Here is a 23,423-nt window from a genome sequence, read left to right as displayed (position 1 = left end):
GAAAGTTCAGACGATCCGGGCCATTCTCCAACTCATCCTGCCTTCGAAATATACTAGTCGGTTGCAGAATATCATATAATATTCTGTTATGTCCCTTTTGGTGTAACGGTTACTAGGCCGGTGGGTAGCCTGCTTACAGCGTTGTCTCTTGTGACTAGATGAATTAAAAGAGAAAAACAACATGGTACAAAAACTTCCTTACTATAGAACAAAATTATTCAGGCTTTTCACGCTAACAATACTTACAATATCAAAGACCGTCTCTAGCAAGGTACAATTCCGACAAGATACTCTATTGGGGGAGATAACCTCGTGCCGTTTGATCTCTAAGGCCTTTGAGGAATTTTACTAAATCAGTACCACCTGTCCCCTTCAGGTTCTCCTTTTCATTCGCCTTAAACGCGTTCTCCATTCTCTTCGCTTCCTTCGTTGATTCTCCCCCTATCTCCTTCTCTGTTGAATTTCCAAGAGTCGCTGCCTCTCTCTTCTGAGAACGCCGGGCAGGGCCGATAATAAAAAGGGTAACAATAATCATATGAGCATCTCGAAACTCTTTCACTGCCTTTAAAGCGTCGTTGTAAGCCTCCAAAATAGGCGCATCACACCCTTCTTCGACAGCGTTCAAAACGAATGCGCGAAGTGGCCTTGGGTTTGCTCGAAGGTGATTCAAAAAAGCGCGATGGTGACGAGGCATGTAAGCCCGCATTCGCTCGGGGAAAGATTTCCCAGAAGGATGAGGCATATGGGAGGTTGGCGGAGAATCGACATCGATGTCTAGGTAGATGTCGAAGGCTTGGATGAGAGAACTTTGACCCGCACTTGCGCCAGAAACTTCTTCCATTGTAGTCCAACCTTCAACTTCATCTCTACCTTCGAAGACCCATGTCCGGCCTTTATGCCAAGGGTCTTCATCTAAACCTCTAAACCATGGTCGGAGCCGTTCATAGAAAAACTCTGGGTCGATGGTTTTCTTCATATCTAATAATAATCCGCGTAATTCCTGGATGACGATTGCCATACGTTCGAGGTATCCTGTTATACGACGAACAGCTATTTCATCTCCGACGAAAGTCTCGTCCATCGTCAATCGCATGAGTTCGAGGGCCTCGGTACCCCGTAACTCAATACGAGCGGCAGACAAATAAAATTCTTCTTCGTCCTTGGTTCCAGTGAAAGTGGTCTGGCATCGAATGTTATCTATAGTCGGTAACATATCCTGCTTGGAGTCATCCCTGAGTTCTTTGTAATCCCAGTTGTACAATACGTCATCAGAATATGTGACGACGGGAGGTAATTGAAGTTCCGCAGAGACTTGGAGTAGTGGAATGGATAACGGTCGGGGAATGACGAGAGGATCGGAAGGAGATATGGTATGGATATAAAAATGAAGCAACCATGCTAGAACATGATGCGCTCGTCGGAGTGCCCTTTCGGAGACCTTGAGACCTTCTATAGTAAGACATGGCATCTACAAGGAGAAAAATCAGCATCATAATGTAATGAAAATTTTTGTAATCGTACCTGGGCGACATACGACCTCCATGCTCTTGATTTCTCCGTTTCCGCAAACCTTTGTTCCAATTCCATCTTCTCCACCACTTCCGCCAATTGTAACCGTTGTGATATGGCGGCATCCAACGAAGATTCCCAGGGCTCCCATGCTGAAGGTAAACGTTTCAGCGGCGGCTGCGGTGGCATGAAACCGGTGCGAGTGTCAACGTCAAAGTCATGGGCGGCAAGTGTTGTCGTATCGACGATTCCCGCCGCATGTGATTGAAAAGGGTCAGGCCGCGGTTGGGCGAGGAAGTGAGTCGATGGAAGATGATTATACTCCATCGTCGGCGTTCAAGACCAAGCTGACTCACAGGAACTACATGTATGGTTATCTGATCATGATCAATCATAATGCCGAGGACCTTCCCTGCAATGTCTGGAAAATAAACAAAGACTGACATAATATATTCTCACGCATACCTAATTGTTGAATTGGATCTGGATGATCAACCAGAGCGGTGCAATGATGACTCGAGGCCTGTCATTAATGAGCATAACTGCGTTCTTCCAGAACTTGGAGAAGCAAGGGCTCCTAGACTGACAGAAGCCTAGTATATCTCTCCCCGACTGTCATCGGCGAAATGAAACATGGACAAAAAACTGACCTCAAATTGGCATGCATCACCCGCGAGGGGCTGCCGATGCGAGTTTAATGCTCGGAAACGTCAGGAAGTGGATAAAAGTTTTGGGAACAAAGGGAAACGCCCACAAATAGCGCCCACGAGGGGTGACGTCGTTCTCACGGTCTTTTGTTAGAGCCGTTGAGATCTTGATAAGGAGCCAATTGTTCGGCCACCGAAAGCGGCGACTCGAGGCGTTTCTTTTGTTATACGGCGTCCCGTGATCTAATGGTGCAACAAAAAGCCAAGGTATGGAGACAAAAAACAGCGAACCTTCCTTGCTGTTCTTTTGTTTATCTTGTCACGGCTTCGCCTACGCCTTGCAATGAGAACGCTATATAATTACCCGTCACAATAATCTACCCCAACTACCCATACAATGGCAACCGTCTGCTATTCTCAACCCGCCGCTGCTAACTACCACACCGCCCCCATCCATCAACACAGACAACGTGGCTACCGTATTTGTGACCAGTGCGGAGCTGCAGAGACACCTACTGTTCGGTTTAGGCTCTGCGGGGGTTGCGTACGTATAATTCTTCATTCCTCAATCATCTGCGGTCCTAACCACAGTGTTTTTCCAGATGACAACCCAATACTGTGTCAGTTTCCTTCAACCCTTTTCTTTGCGTTCTATAGCTGACCCATCGATTCTAGTCACCAGACTGTCAAAAAATCCATTGGCCAGCTCATCGCACGATCTGTCAGCATACGGCATCTCAGATAGCTTGCGCAAAACAACAGACTCCCACTTCATTCGGGGATGAGAATCTAGCAAAAAGTCTCCGCAATTTCGCCTCAGCACACACAACGCTCCTGGGTTGGGCAGGCTTCCAAGCTCTCCAACTTAAGCGAGTTCCCGCGAACGTGCGACAAAGTGCCCTACTTGTCGAGCTCGACTATCATAACCACTCGGAGCCTCATCGTCGGTAAGTACCCGACTCCTTCCCCCGTCCACGCCGGTCCTGACAACGGAACATAGCTTTTCCGTAGCAGCCACTCATGTTGTACCACACCAATACATTCGCGACCCACTCGTCATGGCCGACATCCAGCGTCGTGAGGAGAGATGTAGAGCAAACGGTGGCATTGGAACACTTCTCGTCATTTTGCAATGCGGAGGCGTCAGTCAAGTCATGCCGGTGGAGGTAGATCCACCGAGCAAGATCACTTGGGATACTAGAGAGGACTGGGAAACAGTTCTCAAACACTTCGTGATCGAAGGTAGAAAAGACTTCAAGCCCATATCAACATCATCCAGAGGGTGAGTTCTCCTCGTGTACTTACATTTAATAATGGGCAATTGCTGACGTTTTTCTTTCAGGGTTTACTACGGGTGAAAACCCAGTACACTGAACTCGAGGCCTTTGTCACGCCGTGGCAGCCAGCCTTGCCATCTTAACGATCATTTCGCATTTCAAGTGATACCCTTTCTGTGACGTTGACCGTCTACCCCACTTCTCTCCAACTCTTCAATTGGGCTATCCGCCTCACACTTTTAAAATTTTCGACTCGCGACCCTAGCATTTATTTATTCCCACACTTTTTCGTATTCGCTCCATCCCACACTTCCATATCTCCAAGACCATTTCGTTTATTTTTATTACTTGCATAGCATTTTCATGTACTTCTATAGCATTTCACACTTATGGGCAATCCAGTCGAATTCGAACTTCTCTCCTCTTGAGCTCAATTTCATTTTACATATGCAAATAACGATCAGTGATAAACTCTTTGGAGTTTGTGTTCTTGTCCGTGGACTATGGAGATTCATCATGTATGAGTACCGAAGCTGTTCACTGATGAAGCTAAATTTAACCTGGTACCACAGCATATCAATACGAGAAGTGTTGTTTTTCGATTGATGCGGCTTCAGCTTCAGCTTCAGCGCTGAAGCTGAAGCGCTCAGACAACCTCAACGTGGTCATTGACTCACTATGATTTAACGATCTCTCGTCATGAATTTGACGTACTTTGTGAACCGCTTTTTCGCTACGGAAGATCATTAGAGCCGTTCCTTGTCTCTGGTAGTCGGCTCCCAGATTTTCATGTCTGTACGTGCCAATACCACAAACCGATGAGTAATATCACCTCTTGTCCTACGTCTTATCATAGGCAACGCGGTGCTGGAACATGCTTCTATCGATCGTTTACGGAACTTGGGATGTAATAATGGGGTGTTCGATAAGAATTAATAGATTCTGCACAGCCGATGGTCAGGAGGTAAAACCACGTTCACTTCCGATCGCGAACAGTCAAGCGAATCAGTTGCAGGGCATCTTGGCCAGTATATTGGGCTGATGTTACTCTGTATACGTCTAGTTATTTTGAGACTCTCGGTCTGGTGGAACGGACGAACCTTCGAATTTGTTTGATACGATTACAAGGCATACGCCTTGCCGGCTAACACCGCGTTGATGGTGGAAGGTACTACAATCTTCAACACGCGAAGTCAGTCGTTATTTACTACGGAACATTAGATCGTGGTTCTTATTCTGGTGATCTGACGGGAGAGGTAACAAATGGGCGTTGAGAAATAGTTACCTCCTCAAGAATAATGTCTAGTGACCAACAGTCCAACATCAAGCCTCGTGTTAGGACACGATACTCTTGCCGAGAAACATATGAATCCAATTGAACAGGGAAGATATCATGACCCTGAACAACGTGTCGAGGACCCATAAGTCCAAACAACTTCAGGGACCGACCTCGTGTCCAAACGCCGTCAGCCCTTATTCCAATTTTACCTATTTCGGGACCTTCCACACATTGTGCCGTTATATATTTATATATTTCCACTCGAAACGATCAACTTTTTGCTGTACCACTGCAATGAACACAAGGATTTCCATGTATGATTCGATCTTTGCAGGGCCAAAAAGCAAGGAGGGTTTTCGCTCGAGAACAAGGGAGTCCCTATCACTGGCAAATGCATATATATGTTGGGTTGATTGATTTTTTGAAACGGTTCGGAAAATGACATATAGCGGTGGTAGGGGTTGATGCTGAGCGCTGAGCGTCCGGCGCAGTTTTCGGCGGATGTAGATTCTTGGCGATTTGTGGACCCATAAAAAAAAAACATCTGATTTTACTTGGCCCCGACGAGATTGTTGTGTGTATGCTTTACGTTGGATTAGCCCGTTTCGCATCAATTAAGTGCGATATAATTTGTTGCTACACAACGTTACCAGAGAAATATCCGACTAGATTTTGGGGTTGTAGGGTTGTAATATTACCCCCTGAACGTTCAAGAAGTATGGGGGAAGGTGGGGTGTTGGTGGGGTCGAATGATACTTCCTTTCTTTCAAGTATGACAGATGAAACAGGGTGGCATCATGTAGATCTCTAAGAAAAGTATTATTCTAGTACAGCGTTCTAAAGGCTGAAGCATCATTCAAACATACAATGGCCCATCATTTTACCTACGATTTTCCCCTTTCAATTGTGGTGGTATGCATCGCTATGATTGTACGTCGAAGACTAAAATCACCACAGCCAACACGGCCAAATAAATTGAGTACAATGGAATAAACCCATTCAAAACACGAACGTACTACGGACCTGAGTTGTTCAACGTAATACTCCCTCAATTCTCTGAATTTTTTTAATTTGCGCCGACGATGATTGAATATCAAAACGAAGATGGTTACTATCATAGCTTGTTGCATGTTAAGGCTCTGTAATAGCTTTTGGTATCAATCAAGTCTTACCGGTAATGATAGCGATAACAGTGATCAAGACTTGCCAAACCGGAACTTGATTCGGACTGTCTGCTCGAGGATAACATACCCCTCGTTCACATGCAACCTATGAGATATAAAAGTTAGAAGTTACATAGGCCAGACTCTTCGCATACCGTTTCGCATTGGAAATCTGCCTCGCAAGCTTCACCAATTTTTTTGGAAGTTGCGCAGGTAAGGGTCGAAGGATCACAATGGAGGGTATGAGAGACACAATTATGTCTCACGACAGAAACGGTGTGCGAAGTACGAGAGTACGAGGCTTGGAATGTGTACGTTGTGTTTTCCATTACACACGGAGAGAAGAGCGTTGCATTTGCATACCTGTAAAAGGAAAAAGAGGAACGAACGTAAATCTATTGTAAAGAAAGATAACATAATGCTGTTCGACGCACAGGCATTTTTGATTCAGGCATACGCTTTGACCATCTGAATGTGAGGGTGGAACACACTGTTCATCCCGTGCGAGTTCACAATCTGACCCGGGTGGTTTTGCCACTTGGCACCCTCCTCCGTTATCGGGACAAAAGTAGGAACCAGGACCATGTCGTGGGCATAGCGGCGGTAAAGTGTCATTTGAAGAAAAGCCGAAAAGATATTCATCGCGCCTACAAACCCTTGGTTGACAAATTCCTCTTGAGTGGTCTCCGGTGTTGGTCTCCGCGGACGGTTCGTTTGAAGGGCGCTGATGCGAAGGCGGCTTTGATTTAATACGAGTTAGACGACTAGCCATCAAAGGTGTTGACTCTTGGAGAGCGACAGTTCCATCCAAAGGGGCGCAATACATGGAATCAGGGCATGAGGAGACAAATTTGTGAGAAATTGGGTCGAGACGATCGTGAAGTGGATTACAGTTGCCAATGGCACTATCCAGACGCGCAAAAGTCAACAGGAAGCCGAAAAGCCACAAGCACTTGCGCGACATAATTGAATAGAGCGAGATAGGAAGTTGGTTTCTGGTCCGTCAGTTGCAAACTGTAAGGTCTCCTATTCCCGAAGAATCATAGGCCATATCGAAATTATTGTTTCTGAGGTGTAACTTGATCGGCTTCAGCGGTTGTCTTGGTCACTTTTAGGCCTGGGCCGCCGGCTCCGATGATTTTCCAAGATGGTTTAGTTTACAAGAACGAGACCAACAAAAAGCGGCGACCTAGTATTTATGTTGGCCTGCGATGTTCTCGGGCCCGAATTCCCTGCGGATACATCGACTCCATTGTCAACGGGGGGAACATTTGCTTTATAATCAGATCATGTGAGGGAGAGGTTCAGCACCCTCCTTGACCTGACCCGTGAACTAGCACTCTCAACAATTACAATGGCCTATCCTCTAGCATCGACTGCTTTACGCCCATCGACCCTTTCACCTACAGATGGTTCACGAACAATTACCATCACTGCCGACCCTACCAAAGAAGAGGGTCAATCTGATTCAGCACCGGAACAAAATGGTGGTGAAGCTTCGGCTAGAGTTCTGCGGCTGAGGGGTGCAAAACGAGCTGGCCCACGGGTAGCTTGGGATGACGACGTGGTCGATAACGAGCATATGGGAAAGAAGAAATCAAAGAGTACGCCCTCATCTCACTCTGTAGCTTAATCGTCTTGCTCACTCATTTTTATAGTTTGTTGTATATACCACAAGCCGCGGCAGTTCGATGAGTCTTCCTCGGAAGATGAATCCTCTGACTCCGATAATTCGTCATGCGGTGGAGATGCACACCACCATCACAAGCGCAATCACAACCATCATCATAAACGTAATCCGCACCAAGACGATGGAGATGAAGACTCTGGACCAAATGCTTATGAGCGTCCACCCAGAGGGGTAGATAAGGGCAAAGGAAGAGACGGTGAGCTCATTATGTGGTTATTGCATATCCGACGTTGTCTAAAATGCGCTACAGATTGAGTACGTAATATCATGATTCCCCCTCTTTCTCCTCTTGAGGTGAATATCTAGAGGTTGTCAATTCTGTAATGCTGGATACGGTTTTCATGTTTTTCCTCCAATAATTTGTATACCAGTATACCAGTTCTATACGTTGTTATAATTACTTTCGGAGATCAACTATCCGATGTCGACGCAATGCCCAAACTTTTCTGTGCAATAGACTAGACCACGACCTGAGTAAGGTCTTTTGATTTGTCTTTTTTCAAGAGTATTTACCCTCAGAGGATGCCATTGATTCTATACGCAAAAAACAGCTTGAATTTCGGATATGCGTGCAGTGGAAGATGTGACCGGATCACACTGGTAATTTAGCTAGGGTGTGACACTGAGATTTCGCTACCTTCAATCTGACCAAACCAACACGGTAGTGTAGTGACCGTTTTCTCTACTACTTGCGATACCACTGCCACTCAGCACTCCTGCACTGGCTGAAAGCAAAGCGCCTACTCCCACGCACTGACTTCCAGTGGAATGTTCAATAGGGGCATATGTCCTCCGGGCTTCTCAAACAAATCCCCGAGTCCGACATCCCGCGACTCGGAAAGTGAGGTAAGTCTTCTTGAGCGTTAGAACCTTCATTGCTTTTCTGTCGCCCATAATTTATTAACTTCTACTTCTCTTCACTCGGAACACCGCTACCTGAGATCCCAATGCCTTTACTGGAAGCGTATTATTCAGCGACTTCTACGAAATAAATGGTATGCTACGTCGGAAGCCGAGAAGTTCAAACTCGATACTAATATAAATCTGATGGAACAGCAGAAATAAATAGCTCTGGTGGCGTTGAACCTCGAGTTTATTGGTAATTACTCAGTTGACTCAGTCCCAAGTTGTTTGACTGATGAACGTTCGATCAATCCAGTGCCAAGCTGATGTTGGATACTTCTTCGAACTCTTTAAAACCAGTTAACTGTACGTATTACTAATGAGGCAAACACACCCTCGGAAGAATGTTATGCTGCCACTTTAACCTATCTCGAGTTGTTCTTCAGAACGAGTAACGCACTAAAACCTACCCAATCGTAGTTGCAAATCAACATACCAAAGGTTGAATCACCGCAGCTTTAAAGTCTTACCAAGACTGAACTGTTGATATCGGAAAAGCAATAATAGCCTCTGCAAGGGTTCCTGGGACGTGCTGGGAATCGACGTCTCCTTCATAGTACCCGATGTGAATATGACGTTGTTTTACCTCCAGTGTGAGGTTTTGGAAGTGCGAGCGTGGGTTCACAGGTGCGAGATACGCACTTTATAAACTTCATGCCCACTGATATCCGAGCCTCACTGACAGAAACTCATGCTCACGTCTTTCATAGCGTTTGCTCTCATTGCGGCCGGGGCATTTGGTTTAGCTCCTCCTGGACCATGGGATCGGTTTAACATCGCCCCTAAGGATAGGATTAGCCGTCCAACTAAAATCCATTCTATTGAGGGCAACGTACGGAATGGAGATGCTCTAATCGGCTCAGGAACAGCAACATTTAATGGAAACGGTAGTTTTATTACCTTGGATTTCGGCCTAGAGGTAAGTGGAATAAAAAAAGAACGCTTGTCGGATCCTAACGGAAGTTGGACTAGGTTGGCGGCCGAGTTTTCTTTGATGTCGTCCATTCAACCAGAGACTCTCGCCTTTCCCTTTCCTTCACAGAATCGGCTCAATTCATCAGCCCTTTCAAGTCTGATGATTCGTGTCAACAGATCTTTACGATGGATGGTGATGGTGTCCAATCTCTCCCGGCACCCCTTAGTACAGGGAAGTTTATGCAGACTGTCCGCCAACAGCGTGGCGGGTTCCGTTACATGACTATCGTAAGCCACTCGGACGGCCCGATTGGCATCGCTGGAGTAGGCGTCGAAAATACATTCATGCCACACTGGGACGACTTCCGAGCGTATACCGGGTACTTCTTCACCAAGGATCCCAATTTCCATGATCCAGACTTTCTAACCAAATTATGGTACTCTGGAGCATATACAGTCCAGACAAACACAATCGATCCGCGCTCAGCTCGGCAGCTGCCTTGTCCAACCGAGGGTATTTTACCGATTTTGAAAAGTTATATATACCATTCCTGAAGACTTTTTGCGCAGGTTTACATTGGGCCAACAACGCAACTGGTGGATTAGTGGATGGGCCAATCCTGGCGGATGGCGCAAAGCGCGATCGGTATGAATCTTTCAGTGTTCGTATGCCTTTGAATACTGAAAAACCTATCACAGAACTGTATGGCCCGGTTCGTTAATTCCGCTCTACGTCAAATTAGATCTTTAACATAGTTTTTCAGGTGATATGGGCATATCAAGCCACACGGAGCTCGTCGCTCTGAATGACATGCTTCCAAGCAAGAATGCGCTTCTCGTCATGTTCGCCACGCAGGATCCGGCAACAGGATCATTACAATACTCTGGACCGCCAATCAACGCAAAAGGTAGTGATACATATATTGCTTGGTCCTTGATTGGAACGCATAATGTCTGGTTGTACACCGGAGACATCGAGTTTGTCCACGACGTCTGGAGTAATTATACAAAGGCTCTTGCATTCCTGGAAAGTCAAGTCGATGAAACTGGATTAATGAATGTTCCACAAGAGTTCTCCCAAGACTGGGGAAGAGACGGAGGACAAGGTCGTAATATCGCGGCGAACGTCCTCCTATATAGGGTATGCTCTCTCTTCACCTATTTTAATTTGTTATCTATGTCTGAGCACCTGGTACAGTCTCTCGTAACAGCGTCGGAGTTAGCCAATGAAATGGGAGAGGTCCAATTGTCGAAAGCATATGCAGCAAACGCAACAACATTGAAAAGCGATATTAACAATCTGCTTTGGGACAGCACAGCTGAAATGTTCCGTGACAACGATTCGTCGGATCTTATTCCACAAGATGGAAATGCTATGGCAGTCCTATTTAATGTGACACAAAACCGAGAGCAGGTAAAAGCGATTAGCAAAGGTTTGACTCAATTCTGGACGGATATCGGTCCACTGAGTCCAGAGCTCAATGATACCATCATCCCTTTCGTTGGGGGTTTTGAGGTGAGTATTGAAGATTGACCCTCTGGTTGGTGAAAATTGACCGGTTTGTCTTCAGGTCCAAGCGCACTTTATTGCGGATGAAGGGGAAAGGGCTCTTGATTTAATACACCGAGGTAAGTCCTGATATACGCAATTACTAAAAAAGAAACTCACCGCGACAAACCATTCCTGTAGAGGTAGGCAAACCTTTGACTTCTATTGAATAATGCTGCAGCAAGTTAAATAGTGGGGGTACATGCTGTACACCAATTTGTCGGTTCAATCCACCCTGCTCGAGGGATTCACTGCCAACGGTTCACTAGGGTGAGTTTAAATGACACAGTGTGCTTGCCCCGGCTTAGTGTCTATTCAGATATCGCGCAGCAGCAGGCTACGACTTTGACCATGCATTCACGAGTCATAGTCACGGGTGGGCAACAGGTCCGACTCCGGCTATGACGTTCCACATCCTCGGATTAGGAATTACTTCTCCCCAAGGAAAAACCTGGAGCATAAACCCTATCTTAAGCGGGCTCCAGTTTGCTGAGGGAGGCCTAGAAACGGGGCTCGGATGGTTTGGAGTAAAGTGGGAAGTGAGCGACGATATGCTGACTGTGGAGATTTCTACCCCCACCGGAACATCGGGGACGGTGAGGCTACCGGGCAAGGGACCGGTGACGGTGGATGGGATAGCTCAGGAAGAAACAAATGTTCGGCTGAGGGGAGGCGAGCATGTCCTGAAGAGGCATGTTTAGTAGTCACGCGATATGAATTATAACTAGAGCGCTTTGCTCTCTTCTCTGTACCGAAGAGATTCGCTACCGACAAGCTGGTGGGCGTTAATTTCCTTACCGCTGCCACTCAGCACTCCTCCACCGACCGGAAGTAAGCGCCTACTCCCACGCATTTCGGACTTCTAGTGAAATGTTCAATGTGGGCATATGTCCTCTGGGCTTCTCAAAAGAAACCTCCGAGTCTGACATCACTTTGTCTCCTCGATCTACTAGTCGCCGCAGCATCACCGTGCATGGTACTGAGGAGATTCTGCGGTAGTAGATGCTATAGACAACATTTCTTCAATATATCTCACGGAATATACGCTGCTCACGAGGCACTAGATACTTCGCTGAGACAGTATTTTTGCTTGTGCTGAACGAATCTAATCAAGCATAGCGGGAGTATTTTTTTGATACCTGGCATAAACTTTTGATCGGCCTCTTCAAGTTGGGAGTCAGAGTTAGTCAGAAGTACACAGTCGCCGAGCTATTGTCTGGTCTATGATCGGTAGAATAGAATCGTAGGCATGTTAGATTATCCTCAGAATCTTCTTAAAGGTGAACGGACTCAGACTAGGACACTCCTTAACTGGGTCTCCTCATCTTTCGTCCACTACTTTGAATGCCTGGATTTGAAAACATCCACTCCGAGCCTGATATCCTCAACCCAAATGTTTATCTTAATCACCTCCCTCAATCAGAAGCCCAACAAATTGAAATTAGGAGAAACATTGTCGTAGCCGTTCTCGGAGTGAGTTCAAGACATCTCATTTTTTTGTATTCCTTCTGAATCGGTTAGGCCACGATTTGGGATATATTGGTCTATATACCAGATGACATTAGGATTGTGAAAAGGAGTAGCAGACTCTCCTTCGTTACTTTTTGTTTCTTTTTTTCAAGGTAGAAGTTTTAATACCTAAATCAATGACAAACTCGCGAACTTATGCATGTGGCAAACAGAATTTCAGCTTTGGCGCATGTTTTTATCGGATCTATGGAACGAGGTACGTTCAGGTAGCTCACTTCCTCAAGATTCCCAATTCAATTTCAAAACCCCGGGCCTCTAGTGATACCAATCTACCATATCAACACTTGCCTCATCTTTTCTGTCTGTTTACTCTCCCTTTCCGCGATCTCCTCATCCTATATATTTCTCCAACGAGCTCAAGCAACCTACGCAGAACAAAAAGGCCTCAGAAAATTCTTTTTCATTTCATGGCTTTGCGTTTGCGGCGCAGGTTGCTTGGTACCAATCGGAGCACACCCTTCTTATATTCCAGGAACGTATTATTTCAGGCATTCCGTTCCTTCGACATATGTCATTGCTGCACCTCTGGTTCTCCTTCTATTTGATACTCTCGTTTTCGTAGCGATGTCGTATAAGATTATCAAAGGGCATAGCATGACTGTGGATTCTGTGTCGGAGGAGCAACGAACGAGTTGGATTAGGCTGCTATCGGGGAGTAGACTTCCACTGATATCGAAAGTAGTTTTGAGAGGTGGACAACAGTATTATTCGTAAGTTTTTTTTTCTATGCTCGCTCTCATAGTTGCAGAAGATGATACGGTTTTAATAGAGCTACTGTCGGAATAACCGCCCTTGGAGTGATTGGTTTATGCTTGCCAGACAACTTCCGCCTGATTGGAGGAACATTATCGATTGCGATGATTCCTCTTTCTGCTTCGATGGCTGGTCGAGTATTCCGGAATTTGAAATTACTTGAAGCGGATTCAAGTACGCTCAACATTGTATGATAGTGTTAATTTATACTTGTACGTGGATCATTGGAGACATCTTCACACAGTGTACACCAGCAGCGACGAGTCTTTGCCAAGCTAGTTTAGGCACGAAGGAATAGAGAGAGTATGAGTTGATTGAACCCATACATTAATCACGGAAGAGTGAGGCGCTACCAAGCTAGTGAAGATTGTTGCCACTGAGTGAGTGCGGGATAAGAGCTGGTCCGCCCTGAGCGACAACGTCGAGGCTAGGTCGCTACCCAATCTAAAAGTCCTGACGCATAGAGGCTAGACTCGACACCCTTATCCGATGCAGGGAAGCCCAGCTCTGTGAGAGTTGGTGTGGCTCGGCTCTGGAGATAGAAAGTCGCCATGTTGGAGGGGTAATGAAGGTCACCTCGTTCTAGTATTTGCCTTGAATGAGAGGTATTCCCGCATGGAGCTGGTGAAGATGCCGTGACCCTGCAGGGAACTTGAGCCTGTTGTTTTGCTATGGCGTTTGTAATGGAAAGGGGACTTCTTTTGGCAGACGGCCGAAGATTATTTTCTTACTTCTTCCGACGGGGCTTCTGTCCTGACAGCAGGTTTTTTTGAGATACGTGTGTTTAGTTTGCACCACAGTGGTGTGGCGGGACCATATGGAGACAGGGGCCGTGGCGTGGACGGGGACGGGGACGGGGACGGGGACGGGAATGAGGACGGGGACGGGGGAGGGTGGGCGTGTTAACGACGCACAAGAGAGGAGGAGCGGAACGGGGAAAGTCAGAAGTGATTTTTAAGATAAGGAAAAACAGAGCTCACGATGATCAAATGATCAGGTGCTAGTGATGTCCTGACGTCGCTGGCTACCTTTCGTAACCGTGGCTCGTTGATACCTGAGACGCTGGATACCTCCTGGCCGCTATGATTCTGTGCCGCTTACTGCATGCCTCAGCTTCGTATACCAGGCTGAATTGGCTTTTCTGCGGCCGACTTTTGATCTTGTGGGTGTCCAGTGGAATGGGCTTCGATGAACAAGGGCGTTATGGGTTCTGGCCAATGATGCTTGTCCATGTGGGCGAGGAGAGTACTCTTCGCTATCAACATCTCATTGCGGGTGAGCTCCTGATCTAGAATCGTGACCTTCTTTGGAAGAGAGGAGGTGCATAACAGTAAGCAGGAGAGTAGGATTAGAGTCGGTTTTTGGGGATATTCAAAATGTCTCCGTCGAGGGCGACTCCAAGTGTAACTGAGGCGTTGTCGCCGTTGGAGAGGAAAATATAATGTTTCGATGTGCTCAGCGAGACAGTTTAACTTGCGGATCGCGTGCTCTGGAGAATGCACTGTCCTAGATGTGGATAGGAAGACACATTTGGGTATTCTCAGGGTGCTCTTCCTCCTGTCTGCAGCTCGTAGTGCCTCGAGGGAAGGAGTATGAATTGCGTTAGGATCTACGCAAGGGGAGACAATAGGAAACGGTGGGGATAGAGGTTGAAATTTCGCCTTGGTAACTGGGACGAGATCTCTGTCTCGAGGCCACATTGAATGAGGTGCCTCTTGCTTTGTCGTGCCTCATGATAGGAAGAAGTGGTGGTGAATCTCATCGAAAGATTGTCGTATAGTCAGGGGATTCATGGCGTGGTCTTGACGGACAGATGGTTCATGGCAGTCATCCGTGGTGAGGTTCGGAGTGGGACGAAGGTAAGAGGCGTTACCTTCGTGACTGTGACCGCGCTCACAAAGCTGCTCTGCGTAAAAGCGATTAGCAAAGGTTTGACTCAATTCTGGACGGATATCGGTCCACTGAATCCTGAACTCCATTACACCATTATTCCTTTCGTTGGGGGTTTTGAGGTGAGGATTTACCCCCTTGTTGATGAAAATTGACGCAGTTTCCTTCAGGTGCAAGCGCACTTTATTGCGGGTGAAGGTGAAAGGGCTCTTGATTTGATACACCGAGGTGGATCCTAATATATACAACTACTAAAAAAATACTCACCGTGACAAACAACTCTTTTAGAGGTAGGCAAACCTTTGACTTCTATCGAATAATGCTGCAGCAAGTAAAATAGTGGAGGTACATGCTGTACACCAATTTGTCGGTTCAATCCACCCTGCTCGAGGGATTCACTGCCAACGGTTCACTAGGGTGAGTTTAAATGACACAGTGTGCTTGCCCCGGCTTAGTGGCTATTCAGATATCGCGCAGCAGCAGGCTACGACTTTGATCATGCATCCACGAGTCATAGTCACGGCTGGGCAACAGGTCCGACCCCGGCTATGACGTTCCATATCCTCGGAATATGAATTACTTCTCCTCAAGGAAAAACCTGGAGCATAAACCCTATCCTAAGCGGGCTCCAGTTTGCTGAGGGAGGCCTAGAAACGGGGCTCGGATGGTTCATTGGTTTGGAGTAAAGTGGGAAGTGAGCGACGATATGCTGACTGTGGAGATTTCTACCCCCACCGGAATATCGGGCACGGTAAGCCTACCAGGCAAGGGACCGGTGACGGTGGATGGGATAGTTCAGGCAGAAACAAATCTCCGGCTGAGTGGAGGCGAGCATGTCCTGAAGAGGCATGTATAGTAGTCACGCGATATTAAATCTAACTAGAGTGCTTTGCTCTCTTCTCTGTACCGTATAGATTTCGCCGGTTCTGAACTAGCCGGTGGCATTAATTTTCTTACCGCTGTCTCCTCCACTGACTGCACTGGAAGTAAGCGTTAAGTCCCACGCTTTGACTTCTAGTGAAATGTTCAATGTGGACATATGTCCTCCGGGCTTCTCAAAATAAATTTCCGAGTCTGACATCACTTCGTCTTCTTGATCTAGTCGCCGTAGCATCACCGTACATGGGTCTGAGGAGATTCTACGGTAGTAAATGCTATAGACAATTGGTATCTTCTATATATCGCACGAGATTTACGCTTCTCACGAAGCACTAGAGACTTAGGCCGAGACAGTATATTTGCGTTTGCTGAAAGAATCTAATCAAACATAGCGTGGGTACAATTGGTATAAACTTTTGATCGGCCTCTTCAACTGTTGGTCAGAAGCACTGCATCATCATACAGTCACTAGTCACCGGGCTAATGGCTGGTATATGATGGGTGGAATGGAACCACAGGTATGTCAGATTATCCTCCGAGTCTTCTTAAAGATGAACGGACTGATCTCCCCCTGGACTAGGACTCCCCATCTTTCGGCCATCACTTTGAATGCCTGGATTTGAAAACATCCAAACCGAGCCTGATGTCCTCAATCCAGATGTTTATCTCAATCACCTCTCTCCATTAGAAGCCGAATACATTGAAATTAGCAGAAACATTATCGTAGCCGTTCTCGGAGTGAGTTAAAGACATCATTTTTTGTGATTCCTTCTGAACCGGTTAGGCCACGATTTGGGATATATTGGTCTATATCCCAGATGACATTAGGATTGTGAAAAGGAGTAGCAGACTCTCCTTCGTTACTTTTTGTTTCTTTTTTTCAAGGTATGAGTTTTAAAGGCTAAATCGATGACAAACGAGTCGCGAACTTATGCATGTTACAACCTACAGAATATCAGCTGTGGCACATGTTTGTCTCGACTCTATGGAACGAGGTACACTCAAGTAGCCCTCTTCCTCCGACCCAACAATCTAATTTCAAAAACTTTCCAGTGATACCAATCTACCATATCTATCCTTTCGACGTCTTTTCTTCCTGTCTCCTCTCCCTATCCGCGGTCTCCTCATCCTACATACTTCTCCAACGAGCTCAAGCAATCTACGCAGAACAAAAACGCCTCCAAAAATTCTTCTTCATATCATGGCTTTTCGTTTTCGGCGCAGGTTGCTTGGTACCAATCGGAGTACACCCTTCTTATATTTCAGGAACGTATTATTACAGGGAATCCGGCCTTGCGACATATGTCACTGCTGGACCTCTGGTTCTTCTTCTATTTGATACCCTTATTTTCATAGCGATTTCGTATAAGATTTCCAAGGGGCATAGTGTGACTGTGAGTTCTGTGGAGGAGCAACGGACGAGTTGGATTGGGCTGCTATCGGGGAGAAGACTTCCACTGATATCGAAAGCAGTTTTGAGAGGCGGACAACAATATTACTTGTAAGTTTTTCTTTCTATCATCGACCTCGTAGCTGCAGAAGATGATGATACGGATTTATCAGAGTTACTGTCGGAATGATCGTTCTTGCAGTTATTGGTTTATGCTTGCCAGGTAATTTGCAGCTGGTTGGAGCAACATTTCCGATTGTGATGATTCCTCTTTCTGCTTCGATGGCGAGTCGAGTATTCCGGAATTTGAAATTACTTGAAGCGGATTTTCGTACGCTCAACATTGTATAATATTGTTAATTTTGGACGTGGATGGAGCCAACTTCATAGTGTACACCAGCAGCGACGAGTATATGCTGCGTGGCGTTCTGTAAGCCCTCCGCCTTACAATTCTGTTATCAGTACATCCCGAAATTCGTCTCCGGTAGTACCACGAGAGTATATAAGAGAAGACACTGTAATCGTCCGTTCGATACCTTTTTTTTCTCTCTCTCATTAATATATCTCGAGTCTACTGTATCTCCCTCGTTCCTCCCTCAACGCGTACTACCTCCTTAGTGATGCCGCTTGGTCACAACACGGCGGCCTTCCACGTTCCAATCCATTTCATCGATCAGTTACGCGGGTATGCGACAGAAGGACAAATCTTGCAGGAACCTACCTCGCACCGTGCCTGCCGTCTTAGCTCTGGATCTGCCGGCGACTGCGTAACTCACTATGGTGTAGTAGTCACGCGATATGAATCATAACTAGAGCGCTTCGCTCTCTTCTCTGTACTGTAGAGATTTCGCTACCGGTTCTGAACAAGCCGGTGGGCGTTAATTTTCTAACCGCTGTCACTCAGCACTCCTCCACCGACCGGAAGTAAGTGCCTACTCCCACGCATTTCGGACTTCTTGTGAAGTGTTCGATGGGGGCTTACGTTACCCTCCAGGCTTCTCAAACTAAATCTCCGAGTCTGACATCACTTTGTCTTCTCGATCTAGTCGCCGCTGCATCACCGTACATGGGCCTGAGGAGATTCTGCGGTAGTGGATACTATAGACTACATCTTCAATTTATCTCACGGAATATACGCTACTCACGAGGCACTAGATACTTCGCTGAGACAGTAATTTTTTGCTTGTGCTGAAAATCTAATCAAGCATAGCGTGAGTATAATTTGTTAATAGCTGGTCTAAACTTATGATCGGCCTCTTCAAGTTTGGAGTCAGAGTTAGTCAGAAGTACACATTCGCCGAGCTATTGTCTGGTCTATGATCGGTAGAATAGAATCGTAGGCATGTTAGATTATCCTCAGAATCTTCTTAAAGGTGAATGGACTGAGATTAGGTCCCTCCTTTACTAGGGCTCTCCATCTCTCGTCCACTACTTTGAATGCCTGGATCTGAAAACATCCACATCGAGCTTGATGTCCTCAACCCAGATGTTTATCTTAATCACATCCCTCAATTAGAAGCCCAACAGATTGAAATTGGGAGAAACATTGTCGTGGCGGTTCTCGGAGTGAGTTCAAGACATCATTTTTTTGTATTTCCTTCTGAATCGGTTAGGCCACGATTTGGGATATATTGGTCTATATCCCAGATGATATTAGGATCGTGCAAAGGAGTAGTAGATTCTCCTTCGTTACTTTTTGTTACTTTTTTTCAAGGTAGAAGTTCTAATACCTGAATCAATGACAAACTCACGAACTTATGCATGTTGCAAACAGAATTTCAGCTGTGGTGCATGCTTTACTCGGCACTATGGAACGAGGTACGTTCAATTAGCTCACTTCCTCAAGCTTCCCAATTCAATTTCAAAACCTTCTAGCGATACCAATCTATCATCTCTACCCTTACGTCATCTTTTCTTCCTGTTTACTCTCCCTTTCCGCGATCTCCTCATCCTATATATTTCTCCGACGAGCTCAAGCAATCTACGCAGAACGAAAAGGCCCCCAAAAATTCTTCTTCATTTCATGGCTTTTCGTTTTCGGAGCAGGTTGCTTGATACCACTCGGAGTGCACCCTTCTTATATCCCAGGAACGTATTATTACAGGTATCCCGGTCTTGCGACATATGTCATTGCTGCACCTCTGGTTCTCCTTCTATTTGATACTCTCGTTTTCATAGCGATTTCGTATAAGATTTACAAGGAGCATAGTATGGATGTGGATTCTATGGAGGAGCAACGAACGACTCGGAGTTGGATTAGGCTGCTATCGGGGAGAAGACTTCCACTGATATCGAAAGCAGTTTTGAGAGGTGGACAACAGTATTATTCGTAAGTTTTTCTTTCTATGCTCGCTCTCATAGTTGCAGAAGATGATACGGTTTTAATAGAGCTACTGTCGGAATAACCGTTTTTGCATTGATTGGTTTATGCTTGCCAAAAAACTTCCGCCTGGTTGGAGTAGCATTTTCGCTTGTGGTGATACCTCTTTCTGCTTCGATGGCTGGTCGAGTATTCCGGAATTTGAAATTACTTGAAGCGGATTCAAGTACGCTCAACATTGTATAATAATGTTAATTTATACTTGGGCGTGGATGGAGACATCTTCACAACAGTGTACACCAGCGGCGACAAGTCTATGCCGCGTGACGTTCTAATCCATTTCATCGATCAACTACGCGGGTATGCGAGAGAAGGACAAAACTTACCTCGCACCTTGCCGTCTTACCTCTGGATCCGCCGGCAACTGTGTAACTCACGATCCTCAACCTGGAGGACCAATTTATATCAGTTCACAAGTTAAATTCAACTTCTGCGTGCATCGTATTCGCTCCCGAGGTGACGTCATGGACATGAATTCTTAGAGGCTGAGGCCAGATTTCTTTAAAAAAACATCGACATCTATTCACGGAGTGGGGGTTGTGGAGAGAGGGAACTACCTCACTCGTCATAAGCGCTACACGTAACACCATCTATGTAATCTAGAAGACATAAACAAGACTGGCGGGAAGCCAATAAAATATTAAGTTGGTATTATGGATATAGCGTGTAAAGTCTTCAACCTATCCTCATGTCCTTCATAGGGATAATGGGGAAAACGTTTTAAGCAGTCTGATGAAAAGGAGCGTGAGCCAACAATGTTGGGGACAAGGTAGAATATGAGTGCTTACAGCCTCCTTGAGGTGGGTGATGAGGTCATTCCTGTCTTTTTCCTTCTTCAAACCTGCGAAGGCCATTTTTGTTCCAGGGATGTACTTCTTGGGATTCTCGAGGTACTCGAAGAGAGTGGTCTCGTCCCAGGTGATACCCTTGTTGACGTTGGCGGCCGTGTATGAGTAGTTTTCGGCTTGACCAGTCTTACGGCCGAAGAGACTAGGAAACAGGTAAGTGACTTGCGATGTCTTTCCAACAGAGATTGAACTCACCCGTGAAGGTTAGGGCCAACTTTGTGAGGCTCACCCTGGCCGAGGGTGTGGCATTGAGAACAGCGGGTCTTGAAGAGACCAGCACCCTTTCCAGCGTCACCTAGACAATTCACCGACGTGTCATTACAACGAGGCCTACGAAGACGCAAAAGACGAACGTACCAGGAGCGTAAGGCATGTTAATTGGAGGAGTCGTTTAAAACGAAAGGTTGAATTAGAAGAGTGTAGAAACTGAAGATGATGCTGGTCGTAACAAAAAGTTTTTGAGGAACCAACGGAGGCTGCATCATGTGACTATTCCGGTTCATTCCGCCCGGAGCACCAATCACGGGCTTCGGGTTTGAATATCCGAGTGATGCGGATCCAGTCCGTTCCGTTGCTCGCCATCCCGGTACACAGGTCAATTTACCGGGATTCAAGGTCTCTTAACTCGGGAGCCTGGCGACAAAGATAAGATTTGTGGCGACGGGTCCCAGCACTCTCACAGGGCCTTGACGATATCGGTGCTCAGCGTCAGCGACAGCCTACACCATTGCCGGCTCAGCGCTCAACGATCATCAAAATTATTTGTGCACCATCAGCGTCAACGTTGGACGCGGAGGAGTAGGAATTTCTCCGGACCGGACAGTGGGTTTCTTCATCCGCGTGCTGTCTACTGTCATCAAGGAAATGATATCACGATATCGAACGATCACATTATAAGCTGATTCTGTTGCCTTGTTGTAAGTCATCGAAGCCATGAATACATGAAGTAGAACACCCGCCGGCGAGTGAAGGTTGATGTGATTGGAGGCGGCCAGTGCGCCCACGTGAATCCCTCAGAATAATCGCTGCTAGGCGTTGAACGTTGAACTACGATCCCTCCAGCGCCTTGACTCCAAGCGAACACACCACAATCAGAGTCCCTTCCGAAAATCGTAGCAGTATTCGAGTGTGTCGTATTGAAATCGGGCCCCCAACTCCTTTTACAGATACGTTGCACTATTTACTTGCTGGTACAGGAAGTCTCGTGTTTTATCTTGAAGAATCCCACCCGGTTTAAATGCGCGAATCGATTTGTTAACAAATATCAATGACCGTTATGGACCTCTCAAGGCGCTAGATTCTGCGAGTCCGAATTCCCAAAAGGCTGTGTTCAATTTCACAAATTTTTTTTTGAAAATTCGTTCTTTAATTCAAACGTCTCATCATTCATGCTTCTAAGATGCTCAGTGCTGGTGTCAAGATGGTTATTCCCGTTCTTTGGTTTTCCTATGAACTTTAATGGGCTTGAGGACATCGCAGTGGCAAACTGGAACGTTTGAATCGGGATATTCATTTGCGATGAATATCAAAATTCTTTCCTTTCCTCAACTTCACCCGCTCTACCAGAACCGCTTCATGTCAGTTGATTAAGTTAGAGCAGTATTTCAAAACTTCGTCGCCCGCGTCGCCGAAGAATATTTTTCTGTTGGTCAATGGAACGTGACTTTTGAATAGCCATCCGTGGGGAACATAATTGTACCTTGGGGATGTCCGCATTAGTAAACGAACACCAACGTCCCTGTTTTCGACTAACTCGATTACTGGTTCTGAGCTTGAATTTATGAATACAAGCCTCATACGACTGGTGAGCGTACTCTCAAGACACCGAAATTATTTGCGTTTTATGAAAGAAAAGAACAAGAAACCATTCACGGTAAAAAACAAAACATTTCATTCCTTGATAGCTTATGGCTTGTATTGAACGAGCCTTATTACTCCAGTGTCCGCCACCCGCGATCATGCGATGCCAGGTAACCTTAGGTGATTTGGTCCCACCAGCAAAGTGTTTCTTCTTCGCCATCGGCCATTTACTCTTTTCTATGTTCAAGTGGCCGCTCGTAGGTAGAAAAGAGAATCATACTTTTCGGGGACGGTACTTATTTACGATAATCGCTCACAATGGGTACTCTGTAGCCCAACAATCATTTTGCGTTAAGTGGCATATAGCAGAATTGAAGACCATCGGAAGTACAAGGACGAAACAATAAAATGTTGTCATAGATGAAAAACACTGCCTAGTAGAAAGTTCCCTTCCTCATGGGAAGAGGGTGTCTCTCTGGGTGCAGATTCGCTTGAGCCATATGGAAGGTATGTAACTTATTCGGTGCCCCAGCCTCAATGAGTTTCGCTTCGTGCAGGTGATGAATCCCAGTAGCGGTCCAGAAAAGGCAGCCAGAACCGGTCGCATCGAAAGTGTAGCGATGCATGCCCTTCTCGATGAACAAGTCAATTACCTGACCGACTGTCAGCGGCTTAGCAGGAAAGATATCAAGTTCGATCTTGACTGGTGAACGAGATTTATCATGCGGATTGCTGCTGATCACCAGAGTCGCAATAGGTGGGTTGGTAGGGATCATGTCAAGAACGACGGACTTGCTGCTGGAGATGTCGGAAGAGCCGAATTGAGATAATTGGAGGTAGAACCTCCAATGGTAGTAGTTGACTCCGTTAATGGGTGAGGAAGTCGCCCTCGATGCTGTTACGATAAACTTGGAGATAATGCGATGCTTGTCAGCAGCGTTGAAGTTCTTGTCGTATATAGTTGTCATGAGCTAGGCATCGATGTTAGAAAAAGTATTGTAAATGCATAGCGTATAGCATA

General features: G+C 46.1%; 9 protein-coding genes across 9 annotated transcripts; 5 read left to right on the top strand and 4 right to left on the bottom strand.

The window, feature by feature from the left end:
• Nucleotides 1–205: 205 nt before the first annotated feature.
• AGABI2DRAFT_177539 (hypothetical protein) lies at nucleotides 206–1,904 on the bottom strand. The gene is made up of 2 exons (XM_006459629.1): nucleotides 1,522–1,904; nucleotides 206–1,468 (listed from the first exon to the last, which is right to left on the bottom strand). Exons 1-2 carry the CDS (start codon nucleotides 1,834–1,836, stop codon nucleotides 293–295), a joined length of 1,491 nt encoding a protein of 496 aa, XP_006459692.1. The 5' UTR covers nucleotides 1,837–1,904; the 3' UTR covers nucleotides 206–292.
• A 546-nt stretch (nucleotides 1,905–2,450) lies between these two features.
• On the top strand, nucleotides 2,451–3,850 carry AGABI2DRAFT_191574 (hypothetical protein). The gene is made up of 5 exons (XM_006459628.1): nucleotides 2,451–2,700; nucleotides 2,759–2,776; nucleotides 2,832–3,103; nucleotides 3,157–3,438; nucleotides 3,499–3,850. Exons 1-5 carry the CDS (start codon nucleotides 2,554–2,556, stop codon nucleotides 3,512–3,514), a joined length of 735 nt encoding a protein of 244 aa, XP_006459691.1. The 5' UTR covers nucleotides 2,451–2,553; the 3' UTR covers nucleotides 3,515–3,850.
• Nucleotides 3,851–5,596: 1,746 nt separating this feature from the next.
• Nucleotides 5,597–6,839, bottom strand: AGABI2DRAFT_65529 (hypothetical protein; the record flags this gene model as incomplete). Its single annotated transcript, XM_006459627.1, has 5 exons — nucleotides 5,597–5,832; nucleotides 5,885–5,981; nucleotides 6,031–6,270; nucleotides 6,306–6,549; nucleotides 6,661–6,839. The coding sequence occupies 5 exons, from the start codon at nucleotides 6,837–6,839 to the stop codon at nucleotides 5,597–5,599; spliced, it is 996 nt and encodes a 331-aa protein (XP_006459690.1).
• Nucleotides 6,840–7,175: 336 nt separating this feature from the next.
• Nucleotides 7,176–7,996, top strand: AGABI2DRAFT_191573 (hypothetical protein). Its single transcript, XM_006459626.1, has 3 exons — nucleotides 7,176–7,479; nucleotides 7,534–7,761; nucleotides 7,816–7,996. The coding sequence occupies exons 1-3, from the start codon at nucleotides 7,230–7,232 to the stop codon at nucleotides 7,818–7,820; spliced, it is 483 nt and encodes a 160-aa protein (XP_006459689.1). The 5' UTR covers nucleotides 7,176–7,229; the 3' UTR covers nucleotides 7,821–7,996.
• A 1,163-nt stretch (nucleotides 7,997–9,159) lies between these two features.
• On the top strand, nucleotides 9,160–11,633 carry AGABI2DRAFT_65577 (hypothetical protein; the record flags this gene model as incomplete). Its single annotated transcript, XM_006459625.1, has 9 exons — nucleotides 9,160–9,387; nucleotides 9,441–9,885; nucleotides 9,954–10,043; nucleotides 10,148–10,524; nucleotides 10,582–10,899; nucleotides 10,955–11,012; nucleotides 11,074–11,075; nucleotides 11,126–11,202; nucleotides 11,252–11,633. 9 exons carry the CDS (start codon nucleotides 9,160–9,162, stop codon nucleotides 11,631–11,633), a joined length of 1,977 nt encoding a protein of 658 aa, XP_006459688.1.
• A 643-nt stretch (nucleotides 11,634–12,276) lies between these two features.
• Nucleotides 12,277–17,489, top strand: AGABI2DRAFT_66200 (hypothetical protein; the record flags this gene model as incomplete). The annotated part of the gene is made up of 4 exons (XM_006459624.1): nucleotides 12,277–12,405; nucleotides 12,454–12,554; nucleotides 12,615–12,658; nucleotides 17,038–17,489. The coding sequence occupies 4 exons, from the start codon at nucleotides 12,277–12,279 to the stop codon at nucleotides 17,487–17,489; spliced, it is 726 nt and encodes a 241-aa protein (XP_006459687.1).
• A 1,322-nt stretch (nucleotides 17,490–18,811) lies between these two features.
• Nucleotides 18,812–19,707, top strand: AGABI2DRAFT_116646 (hypothetical protein; the record flags this gene model as incomplete). The annotated part of the gene is made up of 4 exons (XM_006459623.1): nucleotides 18,812–18,940; nucleotides 18,988–19,088; nucleotides 19,149–19,192; nucleotides 19,250–19,707. The coding sequence occupies 4 exons, from the start codon at nucleotides 18,812–18,814 to the stop codon at nucleotides 19,705–19,707; spliced, it is 732 nt and encodes a 243-aa protein (XP_006459686.1).
• Nucleotides 19,708–20,260: 553 nt separating this feature from the next.
• On the bottom strand, nucleotides 20,261–21,068 carry CytC2 (CytC2 cytochrome C protein). The gene is made up of 4 exons (XM_006459622.1): nucleotides 20,960–21,068; nucleotides 20,798–20,897; nucleotides 20,543–20,744; nucleotides 20,261–20,483 (listed from the first exon to the last, which is right to left on the bottom strand). Exons 1-4 carry the CDS (start codon nucleotides 20,973–20,975, stop codon nucleotides 20,475–20,477), a joined length of 327 nt encoding a protein of 108 aa, XP_006459685.1. The 5' UTR covers nucleotides 20,976–21,068; the 3' UTR covers nucleotides 20,261–20,474.
• Nucleotides 21,069–22,836: 1,768 nt separating this feature from the next.
• On the bottom strand, nucleotides 22,837–23,370 carry AGABI2DRAFT_177536 (hypothetical protein; the record flags this gene model as incomplete). Its single annotated transcript, XM_006459621.1, has 1 exon — nucleotides 22,837–23,370. One exon carries the CDS (start codon nucleotides 23,368–23,370, stop codon nucleotides 22,837–22,839), a length of 534 nt encoding a protein of 177 aa, XP_006459684.1.
• Nucleotides 23,371–23,423: the final 53 nt, after the last annotated feature.

Source organism: Agaricus bisporus, assembly GCF_000300575.1.
Source record: "Agaricus bisporus var. bisporus H97 unplaced genomic scaffold AGABI2scaffold_3, whole genome shotgun sequence".
Lineage (NCBI taxonomy): Eukaryota > Fungi > Basidiomycota > Agaricomycetes > Agaricales > Agaricaceae > Agaricus > Agaricus bisporus.
This window is presented reverse-complemented; position numbering and strand designations above follow the sequence as displayed.